Source organism: Hemiscyllium ocellatum, chromosome 1, assembly GCF_020745735.1.
Source record: "Hemiscyllium ocellatum isolate sHemOce1 chromosome 1, sHemOce1.pat.X.cur, whole genome shotgun sequence".
Classification (NCBI taxonomy): Eukaryota; Metazoa; Chordata; class Chondrichthyes; order Orectolobiformes; family Hemiscylliidae; genus Hemiscyllium; species Hemiscyllium ocellatum.
In genome coordinates, this window is record NC_083401.1 from 107,434,542 (window position 1) to 107,451,186 (window position 16,645).

A 16,645-nucleotide genomic window follows, 5' to 3' on the forward strand; every position below is an offset into this window, starting at 1 on the left:
GTTAGTTTCAGCTGAATGAACAGAATAGATGTCAAAGCAGAACTGATGACAATATTTTGTTATAACAAACACTTTTTACCAGCACATCTTTTCCTTCTTCTGGATTTGGGTATTTGACAGTTGGAAATTCCGGATCAGGATCTTTCTGTTCTGGAACTGCAAGAAGATTGGTGAAGTTGAATGATGCAAGCGCAGCCTGTACAAACTCATGTCCAACTCCATGTACAGATGTGTGCACAAATTTAAGTTTAGTTTCCTTGTTTATATCCCTAGATAGAAAAGGAAACCAAAGTCAGATCAGAAAACAACAACATTGCCAAGCTCAGGAAGTCGAAAGCAGTGAAGTTTCAGGACAAAACAAATCCTTAAAAAAAAATTAATATCAATATAAAACATAGCAAATGTTTATTCATAAATAATTTAGAAGTCAGAGAATTAGCATGCCTTTGAAACCTGTGCTGCTTTGAATGCTCATCTGCTCTGATATCAAAAAGGTACACGTATATTCAAACTCTACAGCAACATGGAAAGATTAGATTTTTTTTAGATTAGATTAGACTTACAGTGTGGAAACAGGCCCTTCGGCCCAACAAGTCCACACCGACCCGCCGAAGCGCAACCCACCCATACCCCTACATTTACCCCTTACCTAACACTACGGGCAATTTAGCTTGGCCAATTCACCTGACCCGCACATCTTTGGACTGTGGGAGGAAACCGGAGCACCCGGAGGAAACCCACGCAGACACGGGGAGAACGTGCAAACTCCACACAGTCAGTCGCCTGAGTCGGGAATTGAACCCGGGTCTACAGGCGCTGTGAGGCAGCAGTGCTAACCACTGTGCCACCGTGCCGCCCTTAAAGATCCGTAGCCACAAAGCAACACATGGCAAGTATCAGATTCCAACTTTTTATGCTTGGTGTATAACAACAATCTGAATTGACACAGCATCTTTACATCTAGAAAAGCCTCCCAGAGGCGGAGATGAAGGATAAAATATTAGGTGAGTGTAATAAAATACATTGTTTGGAAGTTCTCAAGTGGAGAAACAGAAGGAGCTGAGAGGATTCTAGAATATGCAGCTTACTTGGCTAAAAGCACAAATGATGACAATGGACAAAGAGGAAAGATAATGCAAAAAAAAGGGACAGAATCAGAAGTCAGAGATTGGAAAGTAGGATCTCAATTGTAGGGCCACAGAGTATGAAGATAGGCGGGGCAAAAGCTATGAATGGATTTGAAGACATGAAAAGATTTTTAATCTGAGGCACAATAGAATTGTCAGCCTATGAAACTTAAGAACAGGGTGATAAGAAAGCTGGAGTTGATGCAGGCAAAGAGGAGTCAGACAAGCTGAAGCTTACAGACATAAAAACAGAGGAGGTCAGCTCAGAGAGAATTAGAAGTGTTGAAACTGGATGTGAAATATACAAGAACAGGTGTTTCAGCAACAGATTCATTGAAACAGGGATGGAGGCTGGTGATATTGCACAGAATCAGAACAAAGGGTTCCTTGTTTGTGGCAGGTGTGAACAACCTGAGTAAGTCTCTTCATTAATGGATAACAGTAAGAAATCATTGCTCAAAGAGATCCTGGAAAGGAAAAAGAGCTAGAAGACAAGAAATAAAAATAGATATTGTGGAAACCGACTCTTTATCGTCAGATATTTTGTAAAGATGCAGAGAATAGACAAACAAAGCAAGCAAAGATAACTAATGAGCGCTCTTTGGGAATCCTAATGTTGTGGGAACAAGAAACATTTGTAGAAGGTGCTCAAAACATAAATGGGTAGTAGGAAGGACCCCAGTAAGAGACAGTTTGCAAGAGCAAAGGAGCTACGGGTAGGGCTTTTGAGTAGTTGTTTGTGAAAATGAAGGGATAGGAATGGAAGTTAGGCAGTCAGCAGTTCAGTGGGAATGGAGTGGAGGGAGCAGGAGGTAGTCTGACAAACAGGATAACCTTGGCAGGAGGTTATAAAGTCAAAACGAGACAAAGTTCTTTTCCTCGGTAAGTTCAAAGCTGACATACAGACACACCACCACAAATCTTTAGTATTTGACTGGTGGAGTGGAGGGTTTGGCAGTTAGCAGGTGGGAATACAAGGAAGAGAAAGAGCGAGCAAATTAGTTCACTTCCTGACTTGGCTGCACTGCAGTTTAATTCACTAAGCAATAATTAAACAGCATATGTGGATTTAGGACAAAGGTGAAACAGAGACCTTGGCTATTTATATTGCAACAATGAAACCATTAGATTGTAATTGTTAAAACCAACAATTGAATTTCCTGGAAATTAACTACTGAAACTAATTTATTTTATTGTTGTTGCACAGTTGAACCCTAAAGAGCCAATTTTCCTTTCAGAAATAAGATTTTGCTGGGATATGACAACAGGATGGATAAGAAAGAATGTTAATTCTGTATTTAAACCTTTCGCATAAAATAAAAATCAGCTTTTTCCATATCACATGTTAGCTAAATAAAAGGTAGACTGGAACATAAAACAATAATACTCAACAAGGTCAACAGCATCCACGGAGATAGAAATAGGAGCTAACACCTAAAAAAGATTCTCAGTAGCCAATGATGCTACTTGGCCTGTTGATATGTATTACCAATATTTTGTATTTCTGATTTCCAGAATACATAGTATATTGGCACTGTAAAGATACAGTAGGGGTCCAGCTAAATTCAAGGTTGAGAAAAAAGCTTGGAACAGTTTTTGGTGACAAGATCATTTCATGTATTTGAAATTAGAGAAAGTATCAGTTTACTACAGAAGTCACTTTTCATTTATTCACAGAAATGTGGATGTCGTTGGCAAGGGTAACGTTTATTGCATATTACGACTTGCCCAGAGGGCAATTCTGAGTTAACAACATTTTAAGTGTGATGAATCGGTTCCTTTAACACATTAACATTGTCCTGGGTTTTTTTCAGAGAGATTGTAAATGACTGTGTGCGCACGCATGTGCGTGAAGAGCTGCTGGACCCGCTCTCCCTCCAATTTCATTCCTGTAAGAACCTGTGTTTCATTTTGCCTTTTGTGCCAAGGGGTGTCTATGGGGAATTGTTGCAAGTGTTTTGGAACAGCATCATTAAGTTGGGATAGTCTGTTGGGTTTTCGGATGGGTTAAGCTATTCGGTATTCTGTTTTCTGTTCTTTGCGCTTCATTTAGTACTCTTGTAAATGAATTCTGTTTTGTTAAAAACTAAGCAGTTTGACCAGCTGATTGTCTCCTGGGATGTTCACTGTACACTTGCTTAAAAACAAATAGCAAAGTTAGGGTCTGGGCTACCTTCTTGAAATGCTTTGAGAGGTGCGGTATGGTCCATACGAATATGGAGTCAAACCAGTTGTGGATGGCAAATTTTCTTTCTGACAGGATATTAATCAACAAGATATTTATGACATCAACAATGGTTTCAGTCACCACTGGGCAAGCTTCTAATTCTCGATTTTTTTCAAACTCAATTCAAAGTTCATTGGCCATGGTCGGATTTGAATCCAAGTCTCTCAACATTAAACAGACATAGCAGAGAGAAAGCAGAGTCAACGCTTCATTAGAACTTAAGATAAGTCACTGGACTCAGAACATTAACTCTTGTTTTTCTCTCCACAGATGTTGCCAGATCTGCTGAGTTTCTCCAGCACTAACTGTTTTGTTTCAATCCCCACATCTGCGATTCTTTGTTTTATTCCTTTGATTATTAGTCTAGGGTTCAGAGTTACTAGTCCAGTGAAATTACCATTATTCCATCACCTCCCCAATATATCTGATCACTGACCTGTTAAAGCAATGCTTCTGCAGGCACTCAAGATATTTACTTTTCATAGTTTCATAAGGATCTTTAATGAGGGAACTGTTGTCAACAAGCTTGTCATTCCATGATTCTGACCACGGCTCCAAATTCTCTTCAATGGCTTTTGCAATTTCTTTATCATGAGGGGAAATAATCTGAGCTCCATTAGACCAGTAAACCTAAATATTACCAAACAAGCAACAGTCGTTACAACATCTACTGATAAAAGTTAATGACTGATCACTCAAGATTATTCATCTGCATATAACCTAAAAATAAAAATTTTAAAATACTTCAAGCAAGGATGAATGAAGTCAATTGGAACAAACACAAACAAGCTTGGAAAAATGTTATCAATTCTGAAAGGCCAACTGCTTTCCTGAAGTACCTTGAATCACCAACACGTTTAGTTTAAAAGCAAATCGCCTATTTAATTCAAGTTAAATTATACAAGAAAATCAACTCAAAAAAAAAACACACATCACTCTCATTTTTGGAAGAGTTGTTCTTACATAGATAATTAATTTGTTGAACTAGCCATTAGCCTGCTATCTTGAACTGCTGCTTAAAGAGTTTAAGTGAAGATGGAATTTTCTATACATGGACAAATTAGCATGCAAATAAAGTTAAGTCAAGCTGAATGTTCTTATACTTCTGCATTACAATGAAATTGGCAAGACCATAAATACAATGCTCCTTTTTCAGGAAAATTGGCATAATCAGTTGGCAACATTATCCACAATTTAAACTTAAGAAATCATAAGCATTGTCCATTTTAACATTCCAAGGAAATGATGATTGAAGACTTTTTTTTAAACATGGTTATTTAGTGAAGCTATGTAGCACTTTTATTTAAAAAGAACCCTTTTTTTTAATATTTGACCCAGTTATGATCATTGCTTGTCAACATTTTTTAATTTTATAAATACGAAGGAGTTAAAATAGTGATGACAGGTATACTTGGTACCAAGTCAATTCAGCTTATAAACAAGGTGGGACAAATGCAAAATTATTCAAAGGCATTAACTTCTGGAATAGAATAGCCAGAGAGTACAGTGAACCAAATGCTATTCAAGCAACAAAATAATTAGTAGATGCAAGTTTAGTGTTGAGTGCACCGTCTTAAGCGATCATAAAAAACACAAGAAAAGAAAAAGGTAAAATAAGACACAATGACTTTGTGAACATGAACTGAATCGACAGTAGCCTTAAGATACTTTTACTTTGAAAAGACTCATGCATGCACAATTGGATTCCAAAACAAGCTTTCCACAATAAATTCAACAGTCTGGAAAACACAAGAGTTTAGCAATTTTTACTCCAGATTTCCCAGCATTGCAGAACACATTAGTCTGAAACAAAATGTTAAAGCAAGTCAGGAAAATAGAAGTTAAAATGAACAAACCTGCAAAATGTTCAAGAGAGAAGAATGATAGCAGAAGAGAAACAGATGGTTAGGGAGAACATCTGGAATTTGAATAAGAGGTTGCACATGATTTAATTTTAAATGGCACTCTCATACAGAACAGTCAAAACAAAAATTGAACTGATTTCACTCTTTGTGGAAAGAATAAACTAGACAATTTAGGGGCTGTGTTTCCCACATTATAACAACAATGACACATCAATCTTTTAAATGTTATGGTACATCCTGAAAAGTAACTTCTAAATCTTTCCTCGAAATGATGCATTTCAAAAATCAATCCCAGGTCTGCAAAAATGTAGAATGTAAAAGGTAGGGACTTAGAGATTAAATAGCTGATGACATCAGTTTGAAAACATTCACAGTTCAAACAATTGCTAGGTATTTTCAGGCACTGATATTAAGTGCTATATGGTTAAACGGATGATTTTGTTGTACCATATTTTGTAATTAATGTTTTGACTGTTTTGGAAATTCAGGCTATCAAGAAATCAGAACCAAATTTCAGTTCAAGCACTGAATCACTTGGAAGAACAAAATACAGTAATGTAATTCATTCATCTCTTTAAGAAGCTTTAAGAAATTGATTACTTTTGAAGTGGTCAACATATAAATGCAGTATGAATTGAAATCCATCAATTTTCCACAGTAAGCAGTGAATGGTCAGTGAAACTTTTTAACTGACGAAGTGATTCCCTGCGGTCATTGGAACAGCAAATATCTATCTGAATGAAACAGCATTCACAAGAAGATAGATGACTTAAAACCACAAATTATAGTAGTGCTACAGCACAGGAGACCATTCAGCCTACTGCAGCTGCATTGGCTCATCAAATTAGCTATACTCCCTTGTGCCAATATCCTGCTTTTCCCCATTCTCTTGCTCATTATTTTTAACAAGTGAACATCCAATGCCCTTTTGAACGTCTCAATTAAAACAGTCTCCACCACACTTCCAGATAGTTAAGTTACAGAATAAACTGAGTGAAACAAAAGTCATTTCACCCATGCTTCTTTTACATATCATTTTACGTTTATGCCTCTTGTTCCTTTTAATGAGTAACAGTAGTGGTAAATGGTTATGCTATAATTGCCATTACAGAAATATGACTGCATAATGGCCAGAACAGGGAACTGAATATTCAAGGATATTCAATATTTGAAAGCTAAGACAGGAAGGAAAGGAGGTGAAGTTGTGCCTCCTTTATTAAGGATGAGGTTTCTAAATTCTTAGAAGAGCAGAGTCTGATTAGAACAAGTCAACATGGATTTAGTAAGGGGAGGTCATGCCTGACAAACCTGTTGGAATTCTTTGAAGAGGTGACAAGTAGGTTAGACCAGGGAAACCCAGTAGATGTGGTCTATCTAGACTTCCAAAAGGCCTTTGCTAAGGTGCCACACGGGAGGCTGCTGAGCAAGGTGAGAGTCCATGGTGTTCGAGGTGAGCTACTGGGATGGATTGAGGATTGGATATCTGACAGAAGGCAGAGTTGGGATAAAAGGTTCTTTTTCGGAATGGCAGCCGGTGACGAGCAGTGTCCCGCAGGGTTCAGTGTTGGGGCCACAGCTGTTCGCATTATATACTAATGATCTGGATGAAGGGACTGAGGGCATTCTAGCGAAGTTTGCAGATGATACGAAGTTAGGTGGACAGGCAGGTAGTACTGAGGAAGTGGGGAGGCTGGTGGCACGGTGGCACAGTGGTTAGCACTGCTATCTCACAGCGCCTGAGACCCGGGTTCAATTCCCGACTCAGGCGACAGACTGTGTGGAGTTTGCACGTTCTCCCCGTGTCTACGTGGGTTTCCTCCGGGTGCTCCGGTTTCCTCCCACAGTCCAAAGATGTGCAGGTTAGGTGAATTGGCCATGCTAAATTGCCCGTAGTGTTAGGTAAGGGGTAAATGTAGGGGTATGGGTGGTTGCGCTTCGGCGGGTCGGTGCGGACTTGTTGGGCCGAAGGGCCTGTTTCCACACTGTAAGTAATCTAATCTAAAAAAAAAAGGATCTAGACAGTTTGGGAGAGTGGTCCAGCAAATGGCTGATGGAATTTAACGTGAGCAAATGCGAGCTCTTGCACTTTGGAAAAAAGAATAAAAGCATAGACTACTTTCTAAATGGTGAGAAAATTCGTAAAGCCAAAGTACAAAGTGATCTGGGCGTGCTAATCGAGGATTCTCTAAAGGTAAACATGCAGGTTGTGTCCGTGATTAAGAAAGCGAATGCAATGTTGTCACTTATCTCAAGAGGGTTGGAATATAAAAAGCACTGTTGTGCTACTGAGACTTTATAAAGCTCTGGTTAGGCCCCATTTGGAGTACTGTGTCCAGTTTTGGTCCCCACACCTCAGGAAGGACATACTGGCACTGGAATGTGTCCAGTGGAGATTCACACGGATGATCCCTGGAATGGTTGGTCTAACATACGAGGGACGGCTGAGGATCCTGGGATTGTATTCATTGGAGTTTAGAAGATTAAGGGGAGACTTAATAGAGACGTACAAGATAATACATAGCTTGGAAAGGGTGGATGCTAGGAAGTATTTTCCGTTAGGTGAAGATACTAGGACCCGTGGACACAGCCTTAGAATTAGAGGGGGTCAATTCAGAACAGAAATGCGGAGACATTTCTTCAGCCAGAGAGTGGTGGGCCTGTGGAATTCATTGCCACAGAGTGCAGTGGAGGCCGGGACGCTAAATGTCTTCAAGGCCGAGATTGATAGATTCTTGTTGTCTCGAGGAATTAAGGGCTACGGGGAGAACGCTGGTAATTGGAGTTGAAATGCCCAGCCATGATTGAATGGCAGAGTGGACTCGATGGGCCGAATGGCCTTACTTCCACTCCTATGTCTTATGGTCTTCGGATGTGGGTGTCCTTCTGAAAAAGCCACTGAAGGCTTAAATGCAAGTGCAGCAAGCTACAATAAAGACTATTTGATGCTAGCTTCTTTCACAAGCAAGTTTTGAGCATAGAATAGTGACTTCTTACTTACATTGTACAGGAGATAGGTTAAACCACATCTGAAGGACTGTGCGCAGTTTTGGTTTCCCAACTCGGAAAATATTACTGTTTTAGTGGGAATGAACAAAGGATCGCCAGTTCTGTTGCGGGGATAGTGGGACTGTTCTACGAAGAGAGATTGGGCAAACTGGGCTTGTACTATCTAAAGTTTTAAGAATAAAACATGATCTCACTGAAACTTACAAAAAAAAAAGGGGATGGCATTTTGGAACAAATGAGGAGAATGCTTGTACTTAGAGGAACTCTATCCTAGAGAGCTGTGTGTATATTTAAAATAGAGGTTGATGAATTTTTGATTATCGATGACGTTAAGGATAATGGGACAGTGTATGTTATAGGCATTAAAGTGTTAGATCAGACATAATAGCCTGTATCTCAGTATTTTCCTTGACAACATTGTCTTTTTACTGTATGAATATTGACAAAAAATATTAATTTAGCGCCTCTCCTATCTCTTCGGACTCTGCGCACCTATTCCTCCTGCTGTCATTGACGGGCCCTAATCTTCCTCTCATCATTCTTTTATTCCTGACATACCTACAGAAAGTTTTAGAGATTTCCTTGATCCTACCTGCCAACAACTTCTCATGTCCCCTCCTGGCTCTTCTTAGCTCTCTCTTGAAGTCCTTCCTGGCTAACTTGTAGCTCAAGTGCCCTTACTGAGCCTTCATGTCTCATCCTAATATAAGCCTTTCTCTTCCTCTTGACAAGAGATTCAACTTCTTTGGCAAACCACGGCTCCCTCATTTAACCACTCCCCCCTGCTTGACAGGTACGTACGTCTCAAGGACACAGGAGCTGTTCCTTGAACAAGCTCCACATTTCAATTGTGCCCATTCCCTGCAGTTTCCTCCCCCATCCTATGCATCCTCAATTTTACCTAATTGCATTATAATTGCCTTCCCCCAACTATAACTCTTGCCGTGTGGTATATACCAAGCCCTGCCCATTGCTATTGTAAATATAACCAAATTGTGGTCACTATCACCAAAGTGCTCACCTACCTCAAAATCTAACACTTGGCTAGGTTCATTACCCAGTACAAATGAAATGTGGCTTTGCCCCTTGTCGGCCTGTCTACATACTGTGTCAGGAAACCCTCCTGCACACACTGGACAAAAACTGACCACCTAAGGTACCCAAACTAGAGTACTTCCAGTCAATATTAGGAAAGTCTCTCATAACAACTATCCTATTATTTTCGCTCCTATTCAGAATCATTTTTGCAATCCTTTTCTCTACATAGGTGGCACGGTGGCACAGTGGTTAGCACTGCTGCCTCACAGCTCCAGAGACCCGGGTTCAATTCCCGACTCAGGCGACTGACTGTGTGGAGTTTGCACGTTCTCCCCGTGTCAGCGTGGGTTTCCTCCGGGTGCTCCGGTTTCCTCCCACAGTCCAAAGATGTGCGGGTCAGGTGAATTGGCCATGCTAAATTGCCCGTAGTGTTAGGTAAAGGGGTAAATGTAGGAGTATGGGTGGGTTTCGCTTTGGCGGGTCGGTGTGGACTTGTTGGGCCGAAGGGCCTGTTTCCACACTAAGTCTAATCTAATCATATTAAAATGGCAGAGCAGATTCAATGGGCTGAATGGCCTACTCTTATTCCTAAAGTGGCAATTCCATATTTGAATACTAATGTTGCCAGATTATAATGTCTTGTTAAAAACATCTCTCACATTGAGATCAGCTCAATAAGTTTATTTCACTGTCATAGTACATAAGACATGAGGAATTAAGTAAGCAATAAAACATGCAACTAGATTTAATTATTGAACAGATATCCCACAAATCTCCACCCCAATAAACAAGTACAGCAATTCCTTATTGTAATTCATGATGTCAGGACTTCCCAGATTTTTCTCCACTGTGACGTCATTTTGGGAAGTGAGAGTAGGATTGTTTGGGGTCAGGGTGGTGAGGGGAGGTGGTGGATGGTAGTTCCCTGAGTGAAGGGGTCAGGGCAAAAAAAAAAGAGGAGGAACAGGACAGAGTAATGGGAAAGTGTCTATCAACATAGTGACCGTTGCTATGTCAGCTCACAAAACCAAATTATCAGCTTACAACCCCAATTTGGGTCCTGACTATCTGTTAGGGAAATCTTGTACTATAGCTTTACAATCTACTTATCAACACTGTTGCAAGCTAATCATTGAATAATTGGTCTAATTGCTGAAAGTATACAAAAGAGGAAGAAAGAAAATTAAGTTGGTTTGTCAATTAACATTATGACAGTCATCAATGCTGCATAAAGAATCATAAGATTACCTTATAACCGTTGTCTTGTTTGGGATTGTGAGATGCTGTTACCATGATCCCTGCACACAGTTTCAGTTGGGACACAGTAAATGGCTACAAAGACAAAATAATTGAATAGAAAGAGGTACATTAAAAAAATTAAACTTGTGTACTTGATAAGTTATAAACTGCAAATTGGAAAAGTACAGGCAGTCCCCACGTTGCAAGTGGCTCCATGTGGAGTCTATTCACAAGGTGATTTGTATGCAAGTCAAAGCACAATGCTAGATGATATAAAGTGGCTGTTCATAAGTACAGGAAATGTTCATATGTCACAAATTTATGTCCAAGTTTGGGATCAGTTTTGCAAGTACAAGCATTCTTAAGTTGGATGTTTATAAATCAGGGATTCTCTGTACTTAATGCAATTAAATAACTGTAAAAATGAATCCACTGACTTGGTTCTTAAGAATCACAGCACATGGAGATTGGTATAAAAGTTCAGTGACTCAGTACAGCTCATCACAAGACAAATCTGGATATTCAAAGCATGATCACAAAAGCTAAAATAACTACGGGTATCAACACAAGAAGTCAACAGTTGACACTGAGTTTTGACAGAATATGCAAATATTGGCTGGGATATTGCAGAGAACAGTGAATCTCGTTGTCATTTGTGGAATTGTTTTGTTGCTAAATTGGCTACTGCATTACAATAGCAACTACACTTCAAAAATACCTCAGAGTAGGTAGAACTTTGAACATTTCAAGCTTGTGAAAAACACTAGTTGAATGCAAATTCCTTCCTGGCAAGACACCTCATTTTAACAAGCGAGTGATTATTTTCTAACCTACACTTTAATTATGTGTGTTCATTTGTGGGATGTTGCTATCACTGGCCAGACCAACATTTATTACTATTCCTAATTTTCCTGCAGAACTGCCTTGAATTGCTGCAGTTCTAAGGCTGTAGGGAATATCTTCAGTGCTATTAAGGAGGGAGTTCCACGATTTTGATTCAGCAACGGTGAAGAAACTTTAAGTTAGTTCTAAGTCAGGACTGTGTGGGGCTTGGAGGGTAAATTGCAGGATTTTAAGTTCCCATGCACTGGTGCCCTTATCCTGTAGGTGACAGAAGCCACATAATTGGAAGGTGATGTTTTGGGATGAATTATGTGGGGCACAGTGCTGCTTGTTGGTGTTGCTTGGGGAGAGAGTGGCGAATGTTGAAGGTGTTGGATGATGTGCTAATTGAACAAAATGCTTTGTCCTGGAGGGTGTTGAGCACCTCGAGTGCTACTGGAGCCACACTTATCTTGTGGATGATACACAACATTATGGAGACAGGAGATGAATTACATACCACAAAATACCAAGCCTATGACCTGCTTTTATAGCCACCATATTTATATGGTGAGTTCCATTCAATTTCTGGTTAATGGTAACCCCAAATACATTGAAATGGGGGATTCAGCAATGGTAATGCCATTGAACAGCAAACCACAATGGTTTAATTCTTACTTGCTGAAGATAGCAAGCCACTAAATTGTTAAATATTGGTCTTTAGCTGAGTAATAATGGACCTTGGTACATCCACTTTTCAGGCAGCTGCATCTGACTGCCAGAGGACTGAACCTTTATGAATTTTAAACAAACCGAGGCCATCGGACTCTAACTGCATTATACTTAATTTGTACATAAAGTCATCAAGTTGCCCTAGTTTTACCAAACGAGAGGGCTGCTCTCTCATTAGCAAGGTCTCAGAAAAAGAGATTTAGAAGGAGGAGAGTCCTTCCTAGTGACCTAGCCAATGTGGGAATTGAACCCAGGCTGCTGGCATCACTCTGCATCACAAACCAGCTGTCGAGCCAACTCTGATACAATTAAGGTCAGATCAAAGGCAGACAATTTAAACCAACATCCAGTGCTGCTTCAAGCTATTTCCTCGAGTGGAAAAATAAATGTTATGGTGGCCTTCACATTAAAATATAACAGAATAGGAGCAGAAATAGGCCTTTCATCCATTCTAAAACTTGCCACTGCTCAATCAGATATTGTACTATACATTGATATTCTCCAAGGAGGAGGACATGGATGATCAGAAGTTTAAGAGGGGTTTGTTGATATTCCATGGCATGTCAAAATTAAGGTGGTGGCGGTGTTGGGTGTAATGAAAAATATTAAGGTAAACAAGGTCCTAGGGCCCGATGGAATCTATCCCAGGCAACTGAAGGAGGGAAAGGAAGAGATTACTGCAGCTTTGACAGACAGCTTTTTATCATCTGTAGCCACAGGAGAGATCTCAAAAGACTGGAGAACAGCCAATGCTGTTTCTTTGTTCAAGGGCAACAGGGATAATACAGGAAATTATGAACTTGTGAGCCCTACATCAATGATAGGGAAATGAGTGGAGAAGAATGGACTTATTAGGGATTGTCAGCATGGCCTTGTGCAGGGTAGATCTTGTCTCACAAACTTGATTCAGTATTTGGAGGTAGGTGACAAAGATGACTGATGCAGGTAAGGCAATGTTATCTACATGGATTTTATTAAAACATTTGACAAGGTCCCTCATGGTAGGCTGGTCCAGAAGATCAAATCGCATTGAATCCATGGTGATTGGCAAGTTAGATACAAAATTAATTTGGCCATAGAAGACAGAGGGTAGCTGCAGAGCGGTGTTTATCTGCATACGAACTAGATGAGCAGTCGGTGAGATTGCACAATTTTCAGTACCAATTATCAGCAAACATTCACCATCTGACCCGACTAAGTGAAGATCATCGATGAAGGAGTGCAAGATATTTGGGCTTCCTGCAATAACGTCTAGAGGCCGAAAATGATTGATTGACCAGTAACAACTGCAACTATTTTCCCTTTAAGCTAGTTGTGGTTCCAGAAAGTGTGCTTCAGGTACATAATTTCTTCCATTTGCTGGACCAAGTCCATGTGCACTGTGAAATGTCTCTGTCAAAAAAGTGTTCAGAGTGCCATTTTATATCTCCTTCATTACCTCCACTCAGAGACACAAGAAGGATGGCAGAGTGAACACTTGATTAGTGCATCACAGTTTAACTCAGCATTTTTTTAAAACTTGATGACAACAATGCCGGTACAAAGTGACAGCTATTTCAATTTTTCTCATAGCTCATTAGCCCTTGCACCTAAGATTATTCTCACAATAACTTGCATCATGGTTTTTCACAGAGCAAACCTTTCCAAGATGCTGCACAGTAGTGTTATATGGAATTTGGCACCAATCTACATGCATGGATGTTGGGAGAGGTAAACAAAGCTTCAATCACATGTCTCAGTTTTACATGTATCCCTGAAAGCATCTTAAAAAGGAGACAAAGCCCGAAACACAGGTTTAGATAGTTGAAAGAATAACTAATACCGATAGGGTGATGGAAATTTAGATTGCACAATAGGCAAGAGTGGACAGATCCGAGCAACAAAAAACCAAGGGCTTCGAGGATCTTCATGAAAAGGATAAAAGAATTTTAAATGTGACGCATTTCCAGAGCAGAAGCCAATGTAAATCAGCAAGTGGAAGGATGATACGTGAACAGGACTTGTTGAAACCTAAATGTGAATAGCTTGGATGAGCTGAAGTTTAGGAAGGGTGAAAGCTAGGAAGGCAGTTGGTGTTAAATGCATATCAGGTAACTGAGATCTATATGTTTTCAGATGATATTGCTGAAGGCTATCATGTGGATATCAAGAATAGATCCGTGAGGAGGCTCCAGAAGTAACAAAAACAAAAGGGGAAGAGAGAAGCCACTGAAGGAGATTCTCTGGCCACATATGGGCAACCAAAATGGAGCTAATAACAGTCTCACTAATCTGGCCGGCAGAGGACTGACAGTGGAGGAGGAGAACCATTCCCTCTATGCAATCTAATCCAAGTACTTTTGAAGTTTGGCAACTGGCATTGAAAAAGTACTCAATTGATTTCTCTGCCTGATATGATAATGTAACTGCTAAAATGAAATCCTGTATTTGTCAAGAAATATCTAACTTCTCCAAACAAAGCACTGCAATTGAAGTTTCTGACATGAAATGCATGAAAAATTAAAATGGTGAGGACTGGTCATAGTCACAAGGCAGTTAGTCAATCAAGAGGATTCACATGAGGTGAAATATGGAGTAGCACAAGTACTCATTCTCTGAATCTAACAAAATTAAATCTATGGAATTTATGCAGAATTCAAATACTACTGTACCCTTTACATCAAGTTAGATATCTGTTCACCTTTAGACCTTTTATCCAGAAAAATATACAATTGCTGTTAGTGAGGTCATGATGCTTTTTATTTGCTTCTATTTACTACTGTGTACAAAGTCTTGATCTGAATACATCAAAATTTATATAGGAGACTTCCTTTGCTCGTGGAATGTGGACTAAGCTATTAAGTATTTACTTCCTATCTTGCTTTTGAGCATGTTTTGTGAGCCACCTACTTGAACCATCGTTTGGTGCAGTGAGACCCAGCAGTGGTTAGGTCAGGAGGTTCAGGGCTTTACTTTAAGGGCATGGAGGAATTATAATTTAAGCATTGCTGAAAAGTAACCACAGTTAGTTGAAGCCTTCATCATCAAAACAATGCATAGAAAATACTAGCCAAAGGAAAACACTTATACTATATGAGAGAAAAGTATTGATTGGTTGGTGAGTGGACTTTGATGGTCAGAAGTGCCGTGGAGTGTGCACCAGTTAGACAGAGATTGGTAGTTAACTCCCAAGCTTTGTTTAACATCCAAACCAGACAGGTTAACTCAGATTGGCCAAGACATTTGAAATGAAACAGAGAACCTTTACCATTTATTTTCCCTGTAGTGTTAATGGAAAGATGTTTACATTAGATTTAAACATACTGTACGCATTTAAGATCATTAGCTTTGCTCTCAGTTTAGAACAGTTCAGAAGTTCAGCCAGGATGGAGTTCAAAATACAGTACAAAATACATGCAAAGGGTAACACTTACCACAAGTGGGGTTGGTGTAATCCGAGAGAAGAGATATATAGGGATTCCTTGACTCGCTAGGACAGTGGCAGCTAATCGAGCAAACCTGTAACTCACAGAAACAGGTTAAGTGAAAAATGTATTTATGTAGCAGAAAACCATACATTTTTCATTAATGCTAATCTTTAAGTAGAACTAATGTTAAATGTGTTTTAAATGCAAACTTGCTACTTTGCACCAACATACAAGATCCTTTCAACAATCTATTAAAAACAATTTTATGCAGCACAGATATATGTTTTCTGGCAAACAGTTCAAAAGGGAATCAGAATGCACAATGTACAGACACCAGCATGTTATGCTGATACATTTTCTACTAATCAAGCCATTTCCAGCTGGCGTAATAAAGCTGTCTCGGGTTTCCAATCTTTCAAATGGCTTCCTGTGCAGCAACGAAGTGTTAAAACACAGCCTCGATACACTTGCTGATGTTTATTGCATCCAAACCATACTTCTTTCAGTCCCATAATGAGACCTACAAAACTGAATCAGTTTAACTGACTTAACCAGCCAGAAGACAAAGGTCATTTAAAAGATGCTTTTCTCAACAGTCAAATAAGTGAGAAAACCAAAATTTGAATGTCATAGTAATCACTAAATAATTTAAGAGAAATATTGAAGATCCATGTAAAAATATACTGGTTGAGATTCGATTTTGGACACAATTAGAAAAGCAAAATCAAATTGTGAAATGAAGTTATTGGCCAAGTGTCAGCTGAAACACATTAGCATAATCATACACAGGATTTCATCAGCAAGTGGAGAGAGGCTGTATTTTAACAATTGTTCATTCTCTCTTCCTTGCTGCACAGGAAGCCATTTGAAACATTGGAAACCCGAGACAGCTTTATTACGCCAGCTGGAAATGGCTTGATTAGTAGAAAATGTCTAGTTTATCATCCTATTTTTTTTAAAAAAAGAAAATGAAGATGGCTAAAAATCAAGGAACCATTTGTTTAGTTAATTGTAGTGTATAAATAATTTTAAAAGTGAAAGCTTTGACAAAAGCATCTACTAGTGCTAATGCCTGTTACAATTTGGCCAGTTTCAGGCAAGCCATGTGAAACGGTACCCCATAAAACGTCCAGACCAAAAAAAAATCATGTGCATGCTGAGAATTCAGTCTAACCAGATAGT

At 39.4% G+C, this 16,645-nt stretch overlaps 1 protein-coding gene across 1 annotated transcript in view; it reads right to left on the reverse strand.

Annotated features, from left to right (window-relative positions):
* Positions 1 to 16,645, reverse strand: part of pgm2 (phosphoglucomutase 2) — a 54,802-nt gene that overhangs the window by 25,329 nt on the left and 12,828 nt on the right. The window contains exons 4-7 of the mRNA XM_060831197.1: positions 15,470 to 15,554; positions 10,512 to 10,595; positions 3,791 to 3,984; positions 80 to 269 (exon numbers count right to left, since the gene is read on the reverse strand). Coding sequence (XP_060687180.1) covers positions 80 to 269; positions 3,791 to 3,984; positions 10,512 to 10,595; positions 15,470 to 15,554 — 553 coding nt within the window. The remainder of the gene's footprint in view (positions 1 to 79; positions 270 to 3,790; positions 3,985 to 10,511; positions 10,596 to 15,469; positions 15,555 to 16,645) is intronic.